The sequence below is a fragment of the Liolophura sinensis genome, chromosome 12 (genome assembly GCF_032854445.1).
Source record: "Liolophura sinensis isolate JHLJ2023 chromosome 12, CUHK_Ljap_v2, whole genome shotgun sequence".
NCBI classification, from domain to species: Eukaryota; Metazoa; Mollusca; class Polyplacophora; order Chitonida; family Chitonidae; genus Liolophura; species Liolophura sinensis.
Window position 1 is genome coordinate 20,477,782 of NC_088306.1, and position 24,859 is coordinate 20,502,640.

Genomic DNA, 24,859 nt, shown 5'->3' on the forward strand with positions numbered 1-24,859 from the left:
GACGAGGGTTCAGATCGCCACACCAGCTGGAAGCGCAAAGTTACCATGGCGACGCCAGAACACAAGGTATTTGACCATGCAGAGTAGATGTGCATCTGCTGTTTTATTTTTACATTTAAGGAAATTTTTATTCTGTGGCTAAAGCAGTTTAATGGATAACAGTGTTCCTATTATTCCACCTTCACAAATCAGTGTTGTAATATTGATCAATGTTGTAATATTGATAAGGACAGGAAATAGATTTACAAAGTGTGTGTATTGTGGGTAGCATATCACGTAGCAGTTACTGCCTGAGGTGAAGGTGTTTAGGTAAGATGATCACAGCAAGTCACAGACAGAATAGTTTCATTGTTTTTGGTAAGGGTCATTTGTTTTCCGTAATCTTAGTTTCAGTTCAGTCTTAGAAGTTTAGAGGAACTTTCTGCATGTTAAAATTTACATGAATTAATACATATATATATGTAAGATTTGCAATTAAATGCAAACAGGCTTATCTAACATTGTATTTTATTTTCACTGATTTAATATGCTGAAGAAGCTCTAGTGCGAGGTGAAAGCATAAATTTTATATAGCGTTGCACTTTTGTGTTTTCATGTTTTTCACCTTACATTTGTAAAATCAAAACTGAAAAAACAAATGGCTGCATGTGGCTTTCATACCGAAGACACACTCTCTCTACTCTAGGGAGTGAGGGGAGGTGTTTGAAGCAGCCAGATTTTAAATGGAATCTGCAAAGTTAGTAGCTCACATGAACACCCGTTACAAGAAACTTGAACACCTGTTACAAAAAACTTGAACATCAGCTACAAGTCACTTGAACACATGTTCAAATAAATTACACAGCTATGTACGATGAATGACTTGCAGCAAACAATGGAGTCAGTGTGTAGTTTTTATTATCCATAGTTCTTTAACACTGCTCATTGTTTTTAATGTTCACAAGCAAATAATATGGATGTGTGAATGTAGTAATCTTTGTTTCAGTTTAATCACCTGACATATATTTCACATTAGTGTTTTCTTTGCCTTTAACATTCTGTGTTAACCCATACATGGACCATTACAGAGAGCGGGAGACAGTTCTAAACTCACAGACACAGAAGATGGTCACAAGGGAGATGACTCCGCTGACAAACAAGACAGCTATTCTCCCAGCAGATCTGGCAAACCTAGCAGTGCCAAGTTGTCCCCAGCACTCAAACCTAGGGGTAAGCAGAAGATACTTTTACTTTAAAAAAAGCAGAATTAGTACCTTTTCTGCTTTTATCAAACTTGCCCTTTAATACATTTATCTCAATGCTTTTATAACCAGAGATGGACAAAGATGATATGAAAATGGCAGAAGTACTGCATAATGTGATTCTGATGTGTAGCCTTTGATATGAAGGCACCAATACTTTTTTGTACTAGTACATAAAATCTATGGCAAATCAGTCAGGCTTTTCCAAGTAAAATGGAAGTAAAATGACATTATAGCATATGAGTTATGATCCTTACTAGAAATAATGCTACATGTTGTATCTCGTTAATTGATCCTATTGGCACTTTTGCAAAAAGGTAAATTTTGTCCACGACTAACTTGCTCAGTTTTACTGATTCGGAGAGAAATGTTGATTATTAAAAGGTGCTATAAGGTTAGTTTGGATGGTAAGATAATATTTTATCACATTTGTTTGCCTTAAAGGTGGAGAAAACATAAAAATGACATGAAGTTCTAATGAAAGAGTGCAAAAAGTTATCCCTACAGGTGGTCTTCATTATTTTTTCTGATTTTTCCTTAAGGAGAAAAAGAGACTTGAAAATAATTTTTGTATGGTGGGTATTTGGGACCACCTTTTGGTATTTATAATCTTTGTCTAATGATGTCATAGATGAGGATGTAATACACGTTTGAAAAATATTTTTCCACTAGAATTTGTTCTTTTCAGCTAACAAATGTATTAAACCGCAATTTGGATCATATTTATATTTTTAATATATTCATAAATATTATCATAATTTAGGTTAAATGCATATGTTTCGATATAAACAACAAATTTGAATTGAAATAAATTTATTAGGCCAGCATCACATCCTTATTTAGAACATTATTATGCAACAATGATAAATACAAAAAGTTGGCCCCAAATAACCACCATACAAAAATATTTTCTAATACCCTTTTCTCTTGAAAAAAAAAAAAAATTAAAGATCATATTTGCAAATAAGTTTTGACGCTCTTTCATCTGATTTTGGCATCATTTTTATGTTTTCTTCTTTAAAAAATGCAATTTTGTTGGCAAAATTTTAGGTCATTTAGGGGTCCTTGCTTTTACACATCTTCAAACAGGATGTCTTTCTGTATGTGTTCCAAGCAATTCACTGACATGATGAAACCATGGAAAAAACGTGAAAAATTTGTAATTTCTGTGGAGATAACGTATAGATTGCTTTGAATATTGCCTTCTCTCTACTTTGTCATTTTCATTTATTCCAGTGAGTCATTCTGACCCTAACTCACCAAGACATTGGCAGGGGAACACGATGGCACCAAGGTCTGTACTATTACCAAGGTTTAAATCTAGTACATAATTATTTAATCTTTAATTATTATCATTTTAATAATGTAGTTGTAAGATTTATGTTGTAGATTCATTTGGATCAATTCTTGCATGACATTACCAAGTGGATTTGAGTGAGTGAGTGAGTGCTTGGAGTTAAATGTCGTACTTAAGTGGATTTGAAGGTACCGTTAGGAGACAATTGTCATCAATTCACAATTTTCTAATTTTTCAGAGAGACTGTTGATTCTAAAAAGAGCAGTCCACCAAGAAAGACTGAATTGGATTTCAGGGTAGGATTTGTCTTGTTATTAACATTGTTAAAGCTTTCCTTTATCCCCTTTTCTTCATTGCCATGCTTTTGCTTTGACACCATACTTTTTCCTTGACACCATACCTTTTCCTCGACACCATGCCTTTCCTTTGTCATCTTGCCTTTCTGTTGAGACCTTTTCTTTCCTTTCAAAATAATAGTTGTTCCTCATATCACCAGTAATCATGGATATGCTAGTCCACGTCAACAAATATGTCAAGTTTTAAATGCTTTTGAATCAATACCAGTTTGTGTTTATTGTTGTTCCAACGACATGTGACAGGTTTTGTTTAAGCCATGCAGATATCATGCACACTTTTGTTGTTGTTATCACAGATGACGTTGGGGTCAGATCTGAAAGACCTTGATAACCCGATAGTGAATGTCGCCCGGGAGATGTGTGCCCTTAGCAAGAGTGTGGAGGGTTTCACCAAGGCAGGACAGGACAGAATGGTAAGATCAGTTACAAAGGTCAGGGGAGGGAATGTGTGCCTTAAAATATAGTTGTCCCAAAATATAAATAGGGCTTTATGCCGATAAATTAATCATTGCAGTTGAGGGGTGTGTTGAAGTCATATGAAAAGTTCCGACTGATAAGTTTAGGGGTTCAAATCCAGTTCCTGGTCAGCCAACTTCAGTTTCCTGTGGGAATGCTTGTGACGTATGTACATCATACCAGGGTCTTGCTTTTTGTCAAGGCTTTTCTCCACCCATTATCCTAACCACTATCCAGAGCATTCTTGGGTAGACTTATCTTTACATGTTTTATGTAATAAATTATAATACATGTAGTTAAGATGAATTAAATCCAGATTCATTTCTATATATTTCAGAGCCATGCAGAACTGCTGAAAACGGCCAAATCTCTGGCCAAATGTGGTCAAACCATGATTAAATTCCTACAGGGAATAGCCAGTCATTGTTTGGACAAAAGGTATGTGTCTGGTAACCTTGTTATTAAGAAAAACTAAATATATATTAATCTGGTTTATTAATTCTTAAAAGTTAAAAAAAAATGTACTAATATTAAAGTATGAATATTATTTCTGAATGTTGTCCAAAATTAAAGTAGTTTTAGGTTACAAAACTTACGTTTGTGATAAATTTTCTTCATCTTTTTTTGTAAAATATTTCAAAACAATGTTATTTCCTACATACTACACTGTGAATATACACATTATCTGAATATGTATTCAATTATTTGTCCTCAGATTCAGCCAGGATATGTCTTACCATATTCACCATGTTTCCATGGCAACAGTGCAGCTTGACATAATATCCAGTGTGTCCATGACATCAGCAGATGACAGATCTGTAAGCCCACTACTGAAGTTTCTTTGTTCAAATTTACTTTCATGGAAGAACAGTTTCTTACTGGATTTCACTTTAAATTTTCATACATACATCATTCCAGTCATTTTCTTTCAGCAGCAGTTTCTTTCTTCAAAAAGAGAGTGAAGATTATAAAGTTTTTAAACGAAAGGAAAACACTAACATGAGGTATATGTCAAATGAAAGACCATTAACCACTGCGCATAGGAATAGTTACATTTATTTTTTTTTATTTTTTTTTAACCTAATAAAATGCATTTGAAACTTTGGATTCTACAGTTGCCTTTTCTGACCATATTGGTACCAGTGACATCATCACATCCTCTTTTTGTCAAATAACACAAATATACTGCGGGATGTCATACAGAATTCAAATGCATTCACTGAAGGAACCTCGAAATGAACTATTTCAAGCTAAAAATATGGATGTGCCTCACTGATACTCTTCGCGTCACTAAAGACCACCGTAAAACCTGATGTTTTTAAAGCATTTTACTTGGTTGGAAAAAAAAAAAATATATCAATCTATTTTCCTGGACATTGTCTAATGGTCTTTCATCTGATATATACTTCGTTTTAGTGTTTTCTTTGCATTCAGTAGTATATTTGTCCCTCGACCTTTATGGATAATATTTGCACATGTTTTGTCATCTTACTCTGTGAAGTAACAAAATCAGGGAATGAAGTGGTCGCAATTAAGTTACCGTATTATGAATAAAAGACAGAAGCTTTAAGATATTTGGTTAACGCTGGTGCATGATTTCTGTTATAAAGGCTGAAGAGATGTTGATGAAAACGACAAAGTCTCTAATGTCAGCTGTTGCTGAGGGGCTGAAGTCAGCGGAGACAGCATCTGTCAAGGTATGGTCAATCTTTTGTGAACAGTTTTGCACCTCTCATTTATCATCCCCGGCCGAGTGGACATGAAATTACTGTCATTGTAAACAAGATGTGTCATCCACAGTTTTCAACCAATCAAGTTCATATTTGATACCACACAGTGGCAGTGAGAGGGTTGGGATTGATTTTCGTCATTCTGCATGGCAGTTTGTCTCGTGATAAAACAACGACAGGGGCCTGTCCGCTGTTGAGCTTGTTGCGAGGATTTGGCCGCGTTCTAAGTGATGTGTATCGTACAAGGGTCGTCATTGACCATCATTAGCCAGTGACACTTAAAACCATGGCAAGAACTATTGCGCTATAGGGCTCAAGGAATTAACTAAGCCAAGCTTTCAAGTGTGTACTAGGTGGAAAATGCGAAGGACACACATGTTACCACTTTGCGTTGAAGCCAGTCTTGTACAGGCAGATGTTTTAATGTTACCATTGCGTATTTCAATTAAAGTTTGGTATGTAAATATGCATTTTCAGGAGCGCCCAATGGCCTTAAAATGACACATTTAATCCCAGCGTTTCATTTTCTGGTAATAAATTAATCAAACTTCACAAAAAATGCCTCTTAGGTGGCACTATAAGGTGAATGAATCAAGAAGAAATCAAACAAAATGTGACTTGAAATATTCTAGAATTTAGGTGAAATACGGTATCATGTTAGTTCATGGGTAGACAGCTGTGGACAGAACTTCAGACTGTCCCATAACAGAATACTCCTATGGCTGATACATGGTATGACCGAGGAGCTCAATAATTAATTGAATTCTTTTTACATTGAAAGGTGAAGGGGAGTGGGGTGGGGGGGGGGGCGATATTTCTCACAGTCAGTTAGTTCATATTCATTTTCCTCAATGTGCAGTCATGTTGCCCTAGTACATGTGTTGTTGTTTTCGGTTTTTTCCCTCAGGGTCTTCAAGAGCCTTCCGCTGGTGCAGGAGAGTATGTGAACGCATTTATCCTCGCTATGGAGTGGAAGGAGAAGTGGGAACAGCAGCGCCACCTAGAGGCCACTAGTGAAGACAAGGACGAGCTGGGACTGCGTCGTGTTAATCTTCATAATCCACCCAGCTTAGCAGAGCTTGTTTTGTACTGAACATGTTAGCTGTTGTGTCCACTGGCTGGATCTTCAGTCCACCAAGCTTAGTTGAGCTTGTCTTATACTGAACATGCTGGCTGTTGTGGCCACAGAATCTGGCTGGATCTACAGTTCACGCACCTTAGCTGAGCTTGTCTTGTACCGAACATTATTATCTGTTTTGGCCACAGAATCTTGATGGATCTACAGACCACACAGCTTAGCCGAGCTTGTCTTACGCTGAACATGTTAGCTGTTGTGCCCACTGGCTGGATCCACAGTACACCCAGCTTAGCTGAGCTTTTCTTGTACAGAACATTATTATCTGTTGTGGCCACACAGTTTGGATGGATCTACAGTCCCCTCAGCTTAGCTGAGCTGTTTTTTTTTTAACAAGATGTTAGCTGTTGTGGTGACAATCTGGTATAAATTAGTTTGCATTGGTCTAATTGAGCTACATCTAGGTTTTTATGCATTTAATGGCTGTCTTGTTTAGATTTTATTTATTTTCTTTAGTGGTAGTGGTAATGTAAACTTACAGTGTTCAATTTTTTACACTACATGTTCACAGGTAATTAGTTGAGCACAACGTTAAACCCCAAGCACTCACTCACTCACAGGTGATTATGAATCTGTACTCTGGTGTGCTTTAAGGGGTGATAAGTTCAGGGAGAAATTTTATTCAAGCATTGCATACCTGTTCATTCCATACACTGCGCTTGAGCAGACCAATCCTATGAGAGGTCAGACAATTCAGGGTTGAAAATTAAGACTTTTTATCTCAAGACTATTTGTTTTTTATAAGAAAAAAGACAACTGTTTTGTTTGTGAATGTGGCAGACTCCTGATAGGCTGTATATTTTGAATATGTCAAGATATAACAGAATGTCAAAGGGTTAGTTCCAACAGATGTTTGTTGATGTAAGACTTCATTATGGCAGGAGCCTCCGTGGACAAGGTAGGCAGAGCGCCAGCGCGGCACAACCATCAAGGACCCTGGGAGGCATTTTATATGCTAAGTTTATGTTGTTAGGTATTGTTGACCATGTTATGTAGTATTTGTGGTAATAACTGCTCAAGGCACATCAGGTCAATCACTTTGAGGTCAAACATCATATCGACAGTAATACATACAAGTGTTTACGTCTGATTTTTTATTTTTCAAATTTATCATTTGCTGGTTTTATGAACTTTGTCCTTTTTGCATTTTGTTTGAACTACATGTTTTCATGTAATTGTTTGTTACTCTGATTTTTAGGTGTGTTTGTGCAATATTTGGATTCTTTATAGACTTGTTCATGTTGAATGTGCAAGCCAATGTATTAGTCTGAAATGATTTAGACATGCTTTGCAGCTGGATAATTTACTTTTCATGGTTTTATTTATGCAAAATTATAATGCTTCAATCCTCGTCATGCGACTGAAAAATTGTTAAGGACGACGTTAAACCCCAAACATTCATGCATTCATTATAATGCCTCATTGCCTTCATTTTTTTTTTTTTTCAATTGAATCTGATTTCATATTGTCATCATTAACACACATATGTCTACTTCCGTGTATTTCAGTTTTGAAATATTCTGCCAGATTTGGGACTAACAACTTTGTATGGCTCGACCATTTTACTGTAACTGTAATGTTTGTTATATTCAGCTTCATCCATAAATACAATATATTTACATTTTGACAGGTCATCTACAGTATGTATACTTTACACATGTATGTAAATATTCAAATAGGGAGTCTCACCATCGCAGTCACACAGAGTTCAAGTCCAGCTCACACTGGCTTCCTTCTGACTGCACGTGGGAAGGTCTGTCAGCAACCTGCAGATGGTAGTGGGCTTCTCCCTTGCTTTGCCCAGTTTCCTCCTACCATAATACTGGCCTCCTTTGTATAAGTGAAATATTCTTGCGTACAGTGTAAAAGACTTTGTAAATCAAATAAATAAATTAAGAATTTGTAAATCCGTATACACAAAACTATTTTGTAATCATAATGATGTGCACTTCGACAGTGTAAATTATTTCTGTATGCTTGGGGATAGTAACCTGTGTTTACATCGATACCTACATGTATGGGGACAAATATCCCCATATGTCCTGGACCAATGAACTGTTACACTTTCACGGAGGGTTTATTTTAAATTTAACTCATTGAACTTCCATGAACATTATATTGTAAATAAAAGTAGGAATTCAAATTGTACACTCTTACATTTTTGCCTTCTAAGGTGTAAAAATATTTATGTAGAACTGTTTACATTGGTAAAATTTTCAGCTTTACCATGCAAAATCATTTTCTTTTTGTTATTACTGATGACAAGTGTAATAGGAAGATCAGCATCTAAAGGAAGGTGTATGTACTAAGCTGTTTTTTGCTATAATATGTAGTTTTGGTTTAATGGTTTTTTCCAACTGTAATGACCATTGATTGAAACATTGGTATGTATGTATGGTTTATAGGGCAGTATTTTTGATCACCTTATTGCTGTCTTTTTTTTAATTAACCTATTGATCTCTATGTATTTATTTATTTATTTAATTGGTGTTTTACCAGGTACTCAGGAATATTTCATTTATACGACGGCGGCCAGCATTATGGTGGGAGGAAACCGGGCAGAGCTCGGGGGGAAACCCACAACCATCTGCAGGTTGTTGGCAGACCTTCCCAAAAACAGTCAGAGGAAGCCAGCATGAGTTGGACTTGAACTCAGAGCGACCACATTGGTGAGAGGATTTTGGGTCATTATGTATTGATCTCAAGGCTGAGAGTTCAAATCCAGTATTGCCATTACAAGAAAGTCTGACAGGTTATAGTGAGACTTTTTTACATGTTAATTTTTCATTTACATTAGTGGTTGAGGTCAGCTATTGAAATAATCTCTTGATCTGAATTTTGAGAGTTCAAATTCAGTGCTTGGCAATACAAGAACATTGGACAGGTTTACATGTACCAGTGACATTGAACATAATGTCTCCATATGTGTAAAGGCCTACATTGAATAACATGAAACTTTCTCATGATGGTTATTACTGGGTGTATAATAAAGGTACCATGTAGCCTTGCTCTTTACAGACAAATTTCTGTTTTTGTCGTGGTAATTTTACAGGTGTGGAAGTCATTTTTTCAACCTGTCACTCGCCCTCACTCAAACCATGTCCACAGGTTAATTACTGATGATAACGCTGTAGTTTCCACACAATGTGTTCTTGAACAAGGAAGTTTCAATTTCATTGTCATTGGACAATGTTAGGCATCTTTGTGGATATTACTTTACCAATGATTTATCTCACCATGTTTCAGAGACAAATGATCCCTCATGTTATAGTAAATGTGATTAATAATAGTCGCCTAACATTTTTGACAGGTCACATTATAGAGTGGGACCTTTTTTTGTCTATAGCGATAAAGGAGATCTACCAATAACTCAAAACTCCCCTGTAAAGGGGATCTGTTATTGGTCACAGAGTTACTTTTGATTTGGCTGAACAACGGCTGAACCTCTGAATTGTCTATAGTTTGCTGCTGCTAGGGACGATGAAGTCAAAAAAAAAACACACCGATAGTACTGCCATTCATTTGATTTCTTTCTATAAATATTTTTTACAAATTTATACCATTTCATGAAAATATACAATTATATTACATTTAACTACTTGTACATGTTATCTTGAAACATATTTATCACAAAGATACACAATAGTATGAAATACTGTATCAAAATATTATAGTGTAAAAAGTCGCGCAATGAATCGGTAAAACAGGTGAAATTAAATAACTTGCTAATATAGTAAACATGAAACATACCAGCTGTCAATAAAACAATGCACTATTAAAACATGTAGTGGAAGTGAAGATACTAATAACAAATAGGCTATCCAAATTCAAAAGTAAACTACACTGAATGTATTTCTGAATCCGGTTCTTGTGTATGTTAGAACAAAAGGGCATTGATTTTTAATGTTTAAGTTGAACACATGTTTAGGAAAGGTAAGTACACTAAATATATAGATCTACCGTCCAGTGTAAACAAGATGACCGGGAAATAAACGCCATGATGTGATGCAGACTTCATCCAGACTCATTTTTTCTGAAACGGGAAAGAAAAATGAAATATACATAACATTGTGCTGAAGAAATTTTCAATGACATTCAAGTTGGAAATGTTTATAGCATTGTAGGTTGAGTATTTTTTCTGTGACTGTGATCGGTATACTGTGACAGGGTGGAGTGGCGGTATACTGTGACTTGGTGGGGTGTGAGTTTACTGTGACTGGCTGGGTGTCAGTATACTGTGACCGGCTGGGGTGTGAGTCTACTATGACAGTATGAAATGTTGGCATATTGTGACAGTCTGGGGTGTTGGCATACTGTGACAGTATGGAATATTGGCATACTGTGACAGTCTGGGGTGTTGGCATACTGTAACAGTCTGGGGTGTTGGCATACTGTGACAGTCTAGGGTGTTGGCATACTGTGACAGTATGGAATGTTGGCATACTGTGACAGTCTGGGGTGTTGGCATACTGTGACAGTCTGGGGTGTTGGCATACTGTGACAGTCTGGGGTGTTGGCATACTGAGACAGTATGGTGTGTTGGCATACTGTGACAGTCTGGGGTATTGGCATACTGTGACAGTCTGGGGTGTTGGCATACTGAGACAGTATGGTGTGTTGGCATACTGTAACAGTCTGGGGTGTTGGCATACTGTGACAGTCTGGGGTGTTGGCATACTGAGACAGTCTGGGGTGTTGGCATACTGTAACAGTCTGGGGTGTTGGCATACTGTGACAGTCTGGGGTGTTGGCATACTGTAACAGTCTGGGGTATTGGCATACTGTGACAGTCTGGGGTGTTGGTATACTGTGGCTGGCTGGAGTGCCAGTATACTGTGACAGTCTTATGTGTTGGTATACTGTGACTAGGGGGGAGGGGGTTAATCTTACAGGGTGGAGTGTCAGTATACTGTGACAGTCTGGTGTGTTGGTATACTGTGGCTGGGGGGGATGGGGTTAATCTTACAGGGTGGAGTGTCAGTATACTGTGACAGTCTGGGATGTTGGTATACTGTGACTGAGGGGTGGGGATACTGTAACAGGGTTGGGTATCATTATACTGTGGCTGGCTGGGGTGTTGGTTGGCTGAGGTGTTGGTATATTGTGACAGGGTGGGGTGTTGGTATACTGTGATAGGGCAGGGTGTTGTTACACTGTGACAGGGTGGGGTGTCGGTATACTGGGGGTGGCTGTATTCTGTGAATGGGTGGGGTGTCAGTATACTCTGGCCACATGTGGTGTCAATATACTGTGAATGGCTGTGGTGTTGGTATACTGTGACGGTGGGGTGTTGGTATACTGTGGCAGGGTTGGGTGTCAGTATGCTGTGACAGGGTTGAATTTCTGTATACTGTGACAGGGTGTGGTGTTGGTATACTGTGACAGGGTTTGGTGTCAGTATACTGTGACAGGCTGGGGTGTTGGTATACTGTGACAGGTGTGGTTTTGGCATACTGTGACAGACTGGGGTGTTGGTATACTGTGACAGGGTGTGGTGTCAGTATACTATGGCTAGGTGGAGTGTTATTATACAGCTGTGGCTAGATGGGATGTCAGTATACTGTGTTTGGGTGAGGTGTTGATATACTGAGGTGTTGGTATACTGGGGTGTTGATATACTGTGACAGTCTGGGGTGTTAGTATACCGGGGTGTTAGTATACTGTGACACGATAAAGGTCACATAATAAAGGGCAGTGGAATGTGTTCCTACTTAAAGCCATCACTGATGTAACAGGTAAAACACCAATCAAATACTGGTACATAAAATAAACCAGTTACTTTATTTCACATAAAGTTAGCCGTTTTTTTTTTGTTTTGTTTTTTTTTGGGAAAGTCAGATTTCAAATCAGACAAACTTGTACCGGCATCAAAATTATCATTTTAAGGCAGTAATGTTGTATTTGTAGATACCAAACTTTAGGTGAAAACAGTATATTAGAAGATTATATGTATGTATGTCCACATTTTGACATGTGACAAGGCTAATCATTCTGTAATGTTTAATGTTAACAACAACATGCAAACAAAGTAATGCCCAACCGAACAGGGCTGAACATAACAAATAGAAAACATACTAATTCTTGATGGTATTATACCTCAGGATAAACCAGGTTAATTTTTTTTTTTACTTTTTTCTATTCACTTTGATGATGAAAGTATAATGAAGAGGGGTAAAAAAAATATTAAAATAAAGCGAAGAGACAACCTATTATTCCAGATACGTGAAACATTATTCCAGATACGTGTAACATTATTCCAGACACGTGTAACATTATTCCAGACACATGTAACATTATTCCAGATACATGTAAGATTATTCCAGATACGTGTAAGCTGGGTGCACCATCTTATGTAACTTCACTGACTTACTTTCTTCTTTTTTCCCTTGCCCTTTTTCTTCTTCTTCTTCAGTCCCGCCCCTAGTTTCACTATTGCACTAAATGTTTCGGTGTTCAGACGATGGGTAGTTCTCACCTTCATGGACGGAAGTTTTGCTGAAAAACATTTCGTTATTTCAATAACACAATTAAATTCGTAATGTTCCAAAGATGCAATTCAAAGAATATTATTAGTTACACAATTACTCAATGACAAGATACAGAATTCCATGATGTTAGTAACCATACTATTGGGCAAAGTGTCAATGATGTCAGAGATGAACAAAGGGAGATAACCTAGTCGACAGCTGCTTATGGTACATGCTGCAGGATGTATGGATATTGACAACCCCAAAGCGATTGCTGCTGTTCAGTGAAAACTGTAATATTTTTTCTGATGCACGATAAACAAAGATACAAATTCCAAATTATCTGAACTTCAGCTACCAATGGAGAATGTGACAACATATCAACTAACAAGGAACATACGGGACAACATCACAGCAAGGTATAAAATCATAATGTTTTAGTGCTAGCTCTCTTCTTTCCTACATGTAGATCCATGAAAATGGCCACTATAGCACAAGTGAAACCTTCTTGAGAAATGCATTCAACAAGAATAATATTCTGAGTGCGGCGTAAAACACCAATCAAATAGATCAATAAATAAGCATCAATAAAATGAATGACTGAAAGTTCACAGTTCTGTTATGGTACTTATTTATTTGATTGCAGTTCTAAGCTGTATTCTAAAATATTTCACTACTACGATGGCGTCCATCATTATGGTGGGAGGAAACTGTTCTTAGACTAATAACAAATATGTGGCTGGCAGAGTAAATGCCATATACATGTATGTATTTCTTACCCTTGTTTATAAAGATACACAAATGCACTTCACAAAAATGAACTTTTGTCATTATTGTAATTTTTCAATCTTTTTCACATGTTTTCCGGATGTTCATTCAAGCATATTCTGAAGGCATTACTCTGTGTTAACTGATGATGACTGAAAAATTGATAAGTACGACGTTAAACCCCAAGCACTTACTCACTCTATGTTGACTTAAAATTATACTTTTTGTGAAGCTCTAAAACTGACCAATCCAACCAATGTAGTTGCTGTAATGTCTCTAAAATCAATTTTAAAATGTACATCCTAAATTGCACTTGAGGGTTGCTCTTTCATTTTGGAAAAGTTTAAGGAACTAGGGTAATATAGCATTAAGGTTTGTCCATCATTTTAAACCCATCTGAACCTGCGGATGTTTGTGGGTTTTGACCAGTTAGGTCTTCAGCTAGTTAGTGGTGGTAAATCTGAAGTTGGTCAGGTACATTAGTGAATGGTTGATTTCTTTTGTTCGGCATTTGCCCATACTTAATCTGATCGCCGGTGTACCTTCATGATATATTCTGAAGTATGGCTTTTAACCCATATCAAATTTTTAAATAAATTCTTAATGTCTGTGGGTTTCCCCCTGGGCTGTGCCCAGTTTCCTTCCACCATGATGCTGGCCGCCATCTTATAAGTGAAATATTCTTGAGTAAAGTGTAAAACACTAATCAAACAAATAAATAAATAAACCCATCTGTTGGGGAACTTGTCAAACAGTGTTACCACACCTTCTGCCCTTTTCTCCAGGGCCTCTAAGAGTTCTCTCCCAGCCAGGTCCCCTATCAGGTTGTCCTCGAGATCAATTTCCGCAAAACAGTCAGAGTTCATGATCAGGCTGGTGTAAAAACAGAAACATTAATGTTAAATCACCGCAGAAATACTGGTTTAGCCGAGTGTACATGTGACCGTGATTTGTAATCTTTGGTTCGGCAGTTGCAAAAAGTTAAAAAAATTGGGTGCATTTAATGTGAAGGTGTGTTATTGGGTACACCTGAAACTTTGCATGAACTTGAGTATAAATTTAATTTGAAAACTCAGAAATAAAAACATAAAAAGAGAGAACCAACTCCAGTGTTGAACCAAAAAATCTGCAATGTTGTGGCAAAGGCCCTGGGATCAGGAAATGATCTTAGGCTTAAGTCAAAATTTCAATCATTAAATTTGGTAAGGTCCTTTCTGTTATTTTAACTGAAATCTGTAGTATAATAATGTATCCAGAATTTATGGGTTGTCAAGCAAAATTTTGGCCTTGTTACATAAGAAATAACAATTTTAAATTGCACTGAAGTTTTAACTTAAGTCAGATCGCTTCATCATCACTGGGCCCGTGCTACAACATTGCGGATTGCTCTGCAATGTGTACCGTTGTGTGCTCAGCACAGCAATCTGGCCTATTGCATCTCTTGATGTCTTGATTTCATGTGTTTTTTGTCTCTGATGCTTTACAGACATAAGATATTTACTGTTTATGGAAAAATTCCTCGGTCCTTTTCTTTATGAGAATTTTGTTTAAAAATCTGGGATTAGAATTAGCAAAAATATTATTTTGCCACACTGAAATGACTTGAGACCAGTGACAAATGATAATGATGTCTCTAGGGAAACTTAAAACTTACAACTCTTACAGGTGTAAAGATGCCTGACTTAATGGTCTGATATCACCTGACTCTGACTTTATCAAAGAGGTCTCCTGCTTACATTTGAGACAGATGAATATACAAAAAACTTTAATATTTTATTTATTTATTTATTTGATTGGTGTTTTACGCCGTACTCAAGAATATTTCACTTATATGACAGCGGCCAACATTATGGTGGGAAGAAACCGGGCAGAGTCCGGGGAAAACCCATGACCACCCGCAGGTTGCTGGCAGACTTTTCCACTTACGGCTGGAGAGGAGAGGACTTGAACTCAAAGCAACTGCATTGGTGAGAGGCTCCTGGGTCATTACTCTGCGCTAGCGAACTTTAATATAACTCATACAATAATATAAGCTGACACGTCACTACTTATTGGTATTTATTCTGATTGGTATTTTAGCCATGCTCATAAAACATTTCATTTACACAACGGCTGCCAGCATTATGCAGCATTGGTGAGAGATTTCTGGGATGCTGTGTTGCGCTGGCAGGCTAACCTCCTTGACCCTTCCAGGTTTATAAGTTTAAAAATACAGGTTGCCATCCTACCTTTCAAACAAACCTCAAAACAAAAAAATTTTAGGTCAAAAACAGTTAACATCAAGTATTTAGAAAATAAAAAATTCCTTGAAGATAAAAAAATAACCAAGAAATATCATTGCATACTACTGCATATATTAAGTGTACATATCATAACCACTATGAATCAAAAAACATTGACAACATTTTTCAACAAACACCACACCAGGTAAACTTACCTGCTAATTAGTTTCATGCAAATCACAGGCGCGAAATTGGCTCCTTTGCCGTATCCATCAATGCCATTGTTAGCAATGTGAAGTTTGGATATCCAGGGTCCCACACGGGGTGGAGGGGGTGGTTCCTTTTTCTTTTTCTTCTTACCTGCAGAGTTACATTGACTGACTAAATTATTGACAGACCAAAGACTGAATGGATGTAACACAAAAAAAGAAAAATTTAAAAAAAAAAAGCTGAATGCTTATTTTTATAAGGAAATGCTGGCCGACGCTGTAAAAGTGAAATATTCTTGAGTACAGCATAAAACAGCAATCAAATCAATAAATTAAAAGTTTCATTCATTGATTTTCATAAATAAATGTTTCATTCATTCTTTCATTCATTGAAAATGATACAGAACAGTTGGTGCAATGAAGACATAATAATACACCTTATGACTCCCCGTTGTCATATGACTGAAAAATTGCTTAGTATAATCTTAAACCCCAAGCATACATACATTCATAATAATACACCTTATGAGTCCCCGTTGTCATATGACTGAAAAATTGCTATGTACGACATTACACCCCAAGCGTACACACATACATACGCCTTATGACTTCCCATTGTCATATGACTGAATAAGTAAGACATTAAATCCCAAGCATACATACATGCATAATAATATGCCTTATGACTCCCCGTTGTCATATGACTGAAAAATTGCTAAAAATGACCTTAAACCCCAAACATACACAGATACATAATAAATACATTCACACATATCGCCATGTTCTTACCTTTCTTTTTCTTCTTCTTCTTGGCGGATGGTGACGGTGACCTCGCACTGTCTGTACCACTGCCCATACTGAGGTCTCCTCGTAAAGGGGAATACCTCCCAGTCTTCCCTGGGGATGTATATGTGTACATGTTTACAACCTGGTCTATTCACGCAATGTTATTCATTTAACTGTTCATAAATCTGACAAGTCAGGGACCACTTTCACAAAACTTCTAAAATCACTTTTTCAGAACTATTTTCATAAATGAAAAATCTTATGGAAGAATAACCAAGGTTGGAGAAATATGACTAATGAAGATTTGTGAAAGTGGCCCCAGGGCTGCCGCAGCTTTGGACGACAGGAAAACCTTGGACATGTTTCAGTGCCAAAAAAACCTCCTCTGAAACATCAGGGCAAGGATCTGAACCTACGACCTCACTGGTCATGGATGAGTGAGTGAGTGCTTAGGGTTTCTCGCATTGAGGATGACACCAGTTTAAATTTTGCTATATGGAAAGAATGAATGTTTTTTCAAGGATAGGATATAGGACAGATATAGGATACAGGAGGACATAAAAATAAAAAAAGGAAACTCAAAAAAATTCAGTTTTTGGGAAATGTGGACTGTCCAACCAATTGTTCGGGTAAAGGACATGGAAAATCTGGAAAATCATCGAAAACATTGAGATCAGGAAATATAAAATGGTGGATTTTCAATTTTTATTTTTATTTCAGTTTTGGATTTTTTATTTATTTATTTATTTGATTGGTGTTTTACGCCGTACTCAAGAATATTTCACTTATACGTGGGCGGCCAGCATTATGGTGGGAGGAAACCAGGCAGAGCCTGGGGGAAACCCACGACCATCCGCTGGCAGACCTTCCCACATACCGCCCAAGAGGAAGCCAGAATGAGCTGGCCTTGAACTCACAGTGACTGCATTGGTGCTAGCGCACTAACCGACTGAGCCATGGAGGCCCTCCTGGATTTTTTAGCTTGCACTTGCCCGTAACACACAAAATGAAACTGGTATTGTGTTAGCCTGCTTAATTCAAGCATAAACAAACAGAAAGCGTTAAATACTCAGAGCTTCTTCCTCGGCCTCTTGTTCAGCTTTTCTTCGTGCCATCTCCTCTCTTTCAAATGCCTCATTTTCAGCCATGTCTGCACAACGCTGGATCAATTCCATGACACCTTCACACTCCAGGTCATTCCCGTCCAGGTACAGGTCCCTAAGAAACAGAAATAAACAATCAAATCCCCCCAAAAAGTGAATAAATAAATCATATACAATACTATTACATTTGAGTCTTTACATACCCATTACTGAGGGAATAAGTTTATATTGTCTGACTAGAATTTCATGTAGAACTTAAAAATCCTCCACGTATTGAGAACCATCAGGTAGAATTGGAAAGCAGAGACCCTGACAGCAGTGGTAGAGACCATCTCCCCAAGCAATTTTCCACTGATTACCCCCAGTCCACAGTCACACACATACTGACAGATACTATCGTCACATTACCACTGAGACCCACAGTGGTAGAGACCATCTCCCCAAGCAACTTCCCGCTGATTACCCCCAGCCCACAGTGACACAGGCTGACAGAGACTATAGTCACATTGCCACTGAGACCCACAGTGGTAGAGACCATCTCCCCAAGCAACTTCCCACTGATTACCCCCAGTCCACAGTGACAAACATACTGACAGATACTATCATTACATTACCACTGACCCCCACACAGTACAGTCACAGTAGTTACCTGAGAACAGTGGTAGAGAGCATCTCCCCCAACAGCTTAAGACTGATCACCCCCAGTCCACAGTGACACAGGCTGACAGACACTATAGTCACATTGCCACTGACCCCCACAGTACAGTCACAGTAGTTACCTGACAGCAGTGGTAGAGACCATCTCCCCCAACAGCTTAACACTGATCACCCCCAGTCCACAGTGACACAGGCTGACAGACACTATAGTCACATTGCCACTGACCCCCACAGTACAGTCACAGTAGTCACCTGACAGCAGTGGTAGACACCATCTCCCCCAGTAGCTTAACACTGATCACCCCCAGTCCACAGTGACACAGGCTGACAGACACTATAGTCACATTGCCACTGACCCCAACACAGTACAATCACAGTAGTTACCTGACAGCAGTGGTAGAGACCATCTCCCCCAACAGCTTCCCACTGATCACCCCCAGTCCACTCTGACACAGACTGACAGACTCTATAGTCACACTGCCACTAACATCAACACAGTACAGTCACAGTAGTTACCTGACAGCAGTGGTAGAGACCATCTCCCCAAGCAGCTTCCCACTGATCACCCCCAGTCCACAGTGACACAGGCTGACAGACTCTATAGTCACACTGCCACTAACATCAACACAGTACAGTCACAGTAGTTACCTGACAGCAGTGGTAGAGACCATCTCCCCAAGCAGCTTCCCACTGATCACCCCCAGTCCACTGTGACACAGACTGACAGACTCTATAGTCACACTGCCACTAACATCAACACAGTACAGTCACAGTAGTTACCTGACAGCAGTGGTAGAGACCATCTCCCCAAGCAGCTTCCCACTGATCACCCCCAGTCCACAGTAACAGAGGCTGACAGACACTACATTCACATTGCCACTGAGTCCCAAACACAGCTTATAGCAGCCTTCGTCACCAAACCTAAAAGGAATAAAGAGAAATATTGATATGAATGCATGTATTTGGTGTTTCATGCTGTATGGAAGGATATTTGCCTTTAATCAGGTTTCGTATGTGGAGGAAACCAGAGTGCCCAGAGGAAACCACCCCCTAGCTAGTGGAGGTTTGAGCATTTAGCCCTAGCAAGGAAATGAAACTGTTTGTAGGAATCTTCATCATCAAACAGAAAAATAATGGGAAAATGTTAAAAGTGCAATTTACAGGAAATCATAACAAAGAAACCTGAACTCATAGATCTCTGGCATATATGAGTATGGTAAACAAGATAAAGCTAATTTAATTGTAAACCATAATTAACTGATTCACCTCGTGCTGACTGATCAGGGGGAGAAATACAACAGTATAAGAACTCACTCATTGTAGTCAAACGACACTGTGGTCAGGGACTGGCTAGCTCGAAATGATCTGAAAATATAACAGGACGAAAAGGTGGAAAAGACAAAATTTTTTTGAAATTTGTTACTAAACCTGTCTTGCCAATTACTGAATGCATTAAATAATAAAATGTCTTACTTTTGGCGGGGTAAAACATGTAATATGAATGCACATGTGACTTTCTACACATACATGTATATACATGTATGCGTAATATAATTAAGTACAGTAAGTCTTCAACCTTTTCAACCTCCTTTTTAGTGGAATTTATGCATGCAATTATTATGAGGCTAAAATGATCTGTTTGTGTAATTAAAGATGCAAGCTTCATGAAAACGTGGTGAAAAACGTGAAAACCATAGTTCTCTCAGAATGTTTCAAAATATTGGTCACAGAAACAGTTGAAAAGGTTGAAGAATTAGGCTAAATTACATCACTGATTACCAGCAAATACTCCAGAAGACATTACCTGGACAAGCGTTCAATGTGAGGTGCTGTCAGCAAACAGTCCATCATTTCAAGCTCTCTGATTGGATAAAAACGCTTCTCCATTAACAAGGCCTGGAATCAAAATGAAACTTACATTCAGTTATGAGGGTATAGTGCCAGTGAGTTAGATGATTTATTTTTTGACAAATAAAGTATTAACAATGAAAAAAAAGCTACCATAGTGTAATCTTGTTGTTTGGTATTTAATTTATCTAATTCTTGTTTAAAAAAATATTCAGCAGGTTTTCACTTATACAACAGCAATAAATTTTATGAGTGGAGGAAACTGAATGCCCCATGAACATTGAGAGATAAGGGAATCAACATTTATTTGATATTTAAGCTAGGTACGTGCAGCTGACATTTAGCACGTTTACATATTGAAAATATAGATACCACGGAATTGTGGAAGGAAACCAGAGACTGGCGGAAGGAAACCAAAAATTTGTGGAAGGAAACCAGATATTTGTGGAAGGAAACCAGAGATTCATGGAAGGAAATCAAAGACTGATGGAAGGAAATCAAAGATTCATGGAAAGAAATCAAAGGTTTCTGAAAGGAAAATGAAGACTCATGGAAGGAAACCAAAGATTCGTTGAAGTATATCTGGAAAGCCACAATTACCACAGAGGCTACAGTGTTGTAGGACATTGGATAGTCCCAGATGTGCAGATCTCGGATGAATGTGTAACGCTCATAGCGTAATGTTGCCAACAATGGGTCCAGCAGAATCGGGGGAGTGTCTGGAACAACAACATCTGGAGCCTGCAGGATGAACTGGAATAGACAAGGCCAAATATTGGTAAATGGCCCAAAATTTCGCCAAAAAAGTGCAGATTTAGAGACAAATAAATGTCATGAAATAATAGTTTTCTGTATGAAACTTGCATTTTTCTAGTAGGATATCATCATACCATCTGGTCAAACCTCAAAACACCTTTATAAAATCAAGAGGACTCTCAAAATCTGCCCAAATGTATGCCTTAGTCATGGGTGAAATTTTAGATCATTTACTGTATGTTTTATTTACTTATTTTTTTGATTGATGTTTTACGCCGAAAGAATATTTCATTTATACGACGACGACCAGCATTATGGAGGAAGGAAACTGGGCAGAGCCAGAGGGAAACCCACGACCATCTGCAGGTTGCTGGAAGACCTTGTATGTTTTATACATAAAAGTAATACAAATAATATAAAAGTGAACACAACAGAAACAAATTTTTTTTAAAATTGAAAACATGCTTTCACTTACTTTTAAAACTTTCTTGAACAGAATTAAATGCATTTTGAATTTCTGAATTCTAAGATGGGCGTTACAAGTTAAGTGTATAATGTGAGAAGTCTTTGATGTAACAAACTATGTACTGTACATCTTCTAAAATTTTACTACTAGTTACTGATAAAACTCTTGTGAAGTACACCTTGTGGTGCGCATTTATATAAAAAGACCTATTCTGTCTGTAAAGAGAAGGTTTAATGCATACAGTAATTGGAAAGTTTGTGATTTAACCAGCCACCAACACTATGACTACAGAAGAGTTCAAATAGTTACGGTACTGTATTTATGATAATTTTATGACTGTTGCCGCACAGTGAGTGAGTGCTTGGGGTTTAACGTCATACTTAACAATTTTTCCATCAGATTACAACAAAGGAGTCCTTAGAGCACTTGTAATGTGCCTCCTTGTTTAAAGACAAATTTCCACTGCTCTTTTATCTTGTGTTGCTTCACTGAGACGACTTACCAAAGGCAAGTAAGAAACACCGCTCGAGCCCTTATACTGATCAAGCCAATCAGTCATTGATTATCCCCTTATTGCTGAATGCGCCGTGAGGAAATTGGCTGCTATGGCTGCCATAGCAAACCATCTAAATGGCAAGCTATTTTTGTATTAATTCTTGTTTTAAACATACGTGCAAACGAATTACATGTAATACAATTCAATTGTAATTACATTACATTAATTACATTACAGTACAATTCTTTTGTATTTATGTAAAATAATAGTTTGTTGTACATGTGTAAAATTATTTTATACACAAGTGAAGTGAATTTAAAATTAGTTTACATGTAGGCCTACATATATATACAAAAAATTGCAGGTACGCACAAACAGTATAATATATGTACAAAACAACATGAAAACTTAAGGTAAACATGTATGTATAAGTATTTATACATACATGGATGTGCAACTGAACTGGACATTTCTTTCCGTTCACTTGCTGCATTAAAGTCTACAACAAGGTCAGAGGTCAAAAACCTTACCTTATGTGTAGTACTTTATACAAATACTACTAGTGTTATTTTGGTTGCTACCACAAGTACTAGAAAGCTATTACCTGGACTCTAAAATACACAGTAATAGTGAGGCAAAGGGTGCACATAATTACCTTAACAAGAAGTGAATTGTTCTCAATGCATTTCTTCATACCATCTCGAATACCAGGGCACATCTGCGATTCAGTGAAAGCACAGTTTTTCTCATAACACTTCAACAACCTTTTAACAACAACTTCGGCTGTTTCATTGCGTCCAGGTAATTTCTTACTGGCTCCTTTCTTCTTCCCTTTCTTGTTGCCTTTCTTTCCAGTCTTTCCTGGCATCTTGATTTCAATTCCCCTTTACTGTAAGACAGAAATAGAAATTGGTTCAATGTAAACTCCACAATAATGCTAATCAAATCTACTCATTTGGGCTGCATGCTGGCTTCCTCTCCGGCCGTACGTGAGAAGGTCTGTCAGCAACCTGCGGATGGTCGTGGGTTTCCCCCGGGCCATGCCCGGTTTCCACCCACCATAATGCTGGCCGCCGTCGTATAAGTGAAATATTCTTGAGTACGGCGTAAAACACCAATCAAAAAAAAAAAAAAAAAAAAAAAAAATCATTTGGGCTGTTGTTAAAACAGGGTTGATGCCTTTGGTTTTGTTGGTCGCTGATCCACTGCTCAAATGTTCATTATGAAAGCAGATTCTCCCACATTCTAACACCAAGTAACACCAGCCTCGGTGTAACAAATCCCCTGATTTGTTTAATTAATATGGAGCCAGTACAAATGCTAAAATGAGTTCCTATTGACTGTTGCTGATGTATTTGGTTGGAAATTGAATCTGAAGTTTAATTCTTAGTAATGCAGTGTGGTCAAAGCTGTGCTAAGCCAATTATCAGTACACTCTTTGGTCACGTCATTAGAGTACTGAAGGTGAAAACAAAGCAAATTTAACCCAGGCGAGATAGGCATTGAACTTGAAGGAACTGAAGGAGATTTTAGCACAAAAACTGGTAAAGCTTTCATGTAAGAAATTCATTCTGGAAAAGTAAGCAGAATGTATCTAACTTTCAGATATGATAGTTTTAAAGTCTCCATACCATAGTACTTTTAATTGTGGGAATCGGAAAAAAATCAGCATTTCGTGCATTTACCTCAATGCTATTGATCACCTCCTGCTCCTTCTTGGGAACCCGAGTGCTCGAAACTATGAATATACAACATGACAGATGATCTACAGATGACAAATTTTGAAAACGAATTAAGAAAAGTGTCGTCAGCAATATATTGCACGGTGGTTTGTAAAGCATATAACTTACCGTCAAAATTACATGTGAACAGAGGGGAAAATATAATTTAAATTATGTTTCAAAATGGAAATTTGTATCGCCTCTAAAATCGGTTGTCAATGTACACTACTCGCCACAACCCGAATGTTGGCGCGAGATACAACAAGAGCGATAACTCTTCCATGACGCTTTTCCACTGAACATTCAAACTTTGATTTTTCCCGAGTTATACGATGGGTGTAATTGCATTAAAATTTTTGTGCGAAAGTCCAGGTAACATCTGCATAAATCTGAAGGTGTAATCTTTGTCACAGTCACGCAAAATGTTAATATTTTTCGACTACTTCATTGATATTTTTCACCTCCGAAACTAAAGAGCGCTTCCTTTCCCGAGCAGACGGCTACGATGGCATCGTTTATTTCTCGGCTTGGAGGACGAATTGTCGCTAAATCTGCGACAAAACAGCGCCTCTTCATCCAGCAACAGGTGCGATGGTGTGCTGTGGCCGCAGGAAGCACGGAACACACACTCAGTGTACAGAAAAGAATCGAGAAAACACGTGCGGCTGCCGTTTTGGGAGGTGGGCAGCGCAGGATTGACAACCAACATAAAAAGGTACCGACTACCGCTTGACTCAAAAGATAATTTCACGTGAATCAGGTCTAATTTTGCAGTCTTGATCAAGCTTGTTATGTTTGAAACAAATCTGAGCAACCTAACAGATTCGTCGCATAGCCGTAGCATCGGTGATCTACCACAATATTTGACAGGTGACAAGGGCGACTGAAGGTCAGTAAGTGCTTTCAAAGGAACAGCTAGAGTTCAGTGCCCTTTTTTTTATTTTGCTTTGGTCAAACTACATCCTAGTTTGTCTTCATGACCCAGATAGGTCACAACGAGAGACACAAAGGAAAGAGTTGAAAGGCACAAGTTAATAGGGTTTAACCATGTCTACTAGTATTATAAACGTTTGTTAAAAATTATTGGCATATTATAAGTTAATTATGTGTAGGCCTATTACAACTGCTGTATATTGTAAGGTGGC

General features: G+C 37.9%; 3 protein-coding genes across 3 annotated transcripts in view; 2 read left to right on the forward strand and 1 right to left on the reverse strand.

Moving 5' to 3' along the window:
- Positions 1–39: 39 nt before the first annotated feature.
- LOC135479496 (uncharacterized) lies at positions 40–8,063 on the forward strand. The gene is made up of 9 exons (XM_064759358.1): positions 40–66; positions 1,068–1,209; positions 2,478–2,535; positions 2,777–2,834; positions 3,191–3,307; positions 3,688–3,788; positions 4,066–4,168; positions 4,961–5,047; positions 5,988–8,063. The coding sequence occupies exons 1-9, from the start codon at positions 46–48 to the stop codon at positions 6,171–6,173; spliced, it is 873 nt and encodes a 290-aa protein (XP_064615428.1). The 5' UTR covers positions 40–45; the 3' UTR covers positions 6,174–8,063.
- A 1,854-nt stretch (positions 8,064–9,917) lies between these two features.
- LOC135479631 (uncharacterized) lies at positions 9,918–23,946 on the reverse strand. The gene is made up of 13 exons (XM_064759524.1): positions 23,844–23,946; positions 23,679–23,731; positions 22,649–22,882; positions 20,876–21,028; positions 20,232–20,323; positions 19,742–19,792; positions 19,208–19,348; positions 17,737–17,885; positions 16,671–16,778; positions 15,888–16,032; positions 14,217–14,323; positions 12,586–12,710; positions 9,918–10,248 (listed from the first exon to the last, which is right to left on the reverse strand). Exons 3-13 carry the CDS (start codon positions 22,859–22,861, stop codon positions 10,240–10,242), a joined length of 1,293 nt encoding a protein of 430 aa, XP_064615594.1. The 5' UTR covers positions 22,862–22,882; positions 23,679–23,731; positions 23,844–23,946; the 3' UTR covers positions 9,918–10,239.
- A 270-nt stretch (positions 23,947–24,216) lies between these two features.
- LOC135479069 (propionyl-CoA carboxylase beta chain, mitochondrial-like) overlaps positions 24,217–24,859 on the forward strand; it is a 46,361-nt gene continuing 45,718 nt past the window's right edge. The window contains exon 1 of the mRNA XM_064758787.1: positions 24,217–24,429. Within this exon, the coding sequence (XP_064614857.1) occupies positions 24,220–24,429 (210 nt within the window). The 5' untranslated portion in view covers positions 24,217–24,219. The remainder of the gene's footprint in view (positions 24,430–24,859) is intronic.

Bases quoted from the DNA above. Each gene is read 5' to 3' on its own strand.
- LOC135479631 (XM_064759524.1), bottom strand. From the start codon at position 22,861: ATGCCAGGAAAGACTGGAAAGAAAGGCAACAAGAAAGGGAAGAAGAAA. The intron at 19,349-19,741 runs GTGAGTTCTTAT...TATTCCTTTTAG, and splicing joins GTGTCGTTTGACTACAATGA to GTTTGGTGACGAAGGCTGCT. The intron at 14,324-15,887 runs GTAAGTTTACCT...TTTTTACACCAG, and splicing joins TGCATGAAACTAATTAGCAG to CCTGATCATGAACTCTGACT.
- LOC135479496 (XM_064759358.1), top strand. From the start codon at position 46: ATGGCGACGCCAGAACACAAG. The intron at 2,536-2,776 runs GTCTGTACTATT...CTAATTTTTCAG, and splicing joins GGGAACACGATGGCACCAAG to AGAGACTGTTGATTCTAAAA. The intron at 2,835-3,190 runs GTAGGATTTGTC...TTGTTATCACAG, and splicing joins AGACTGAATTGGATTTCAGG to ATGACGTTGGGGTCAGATCT.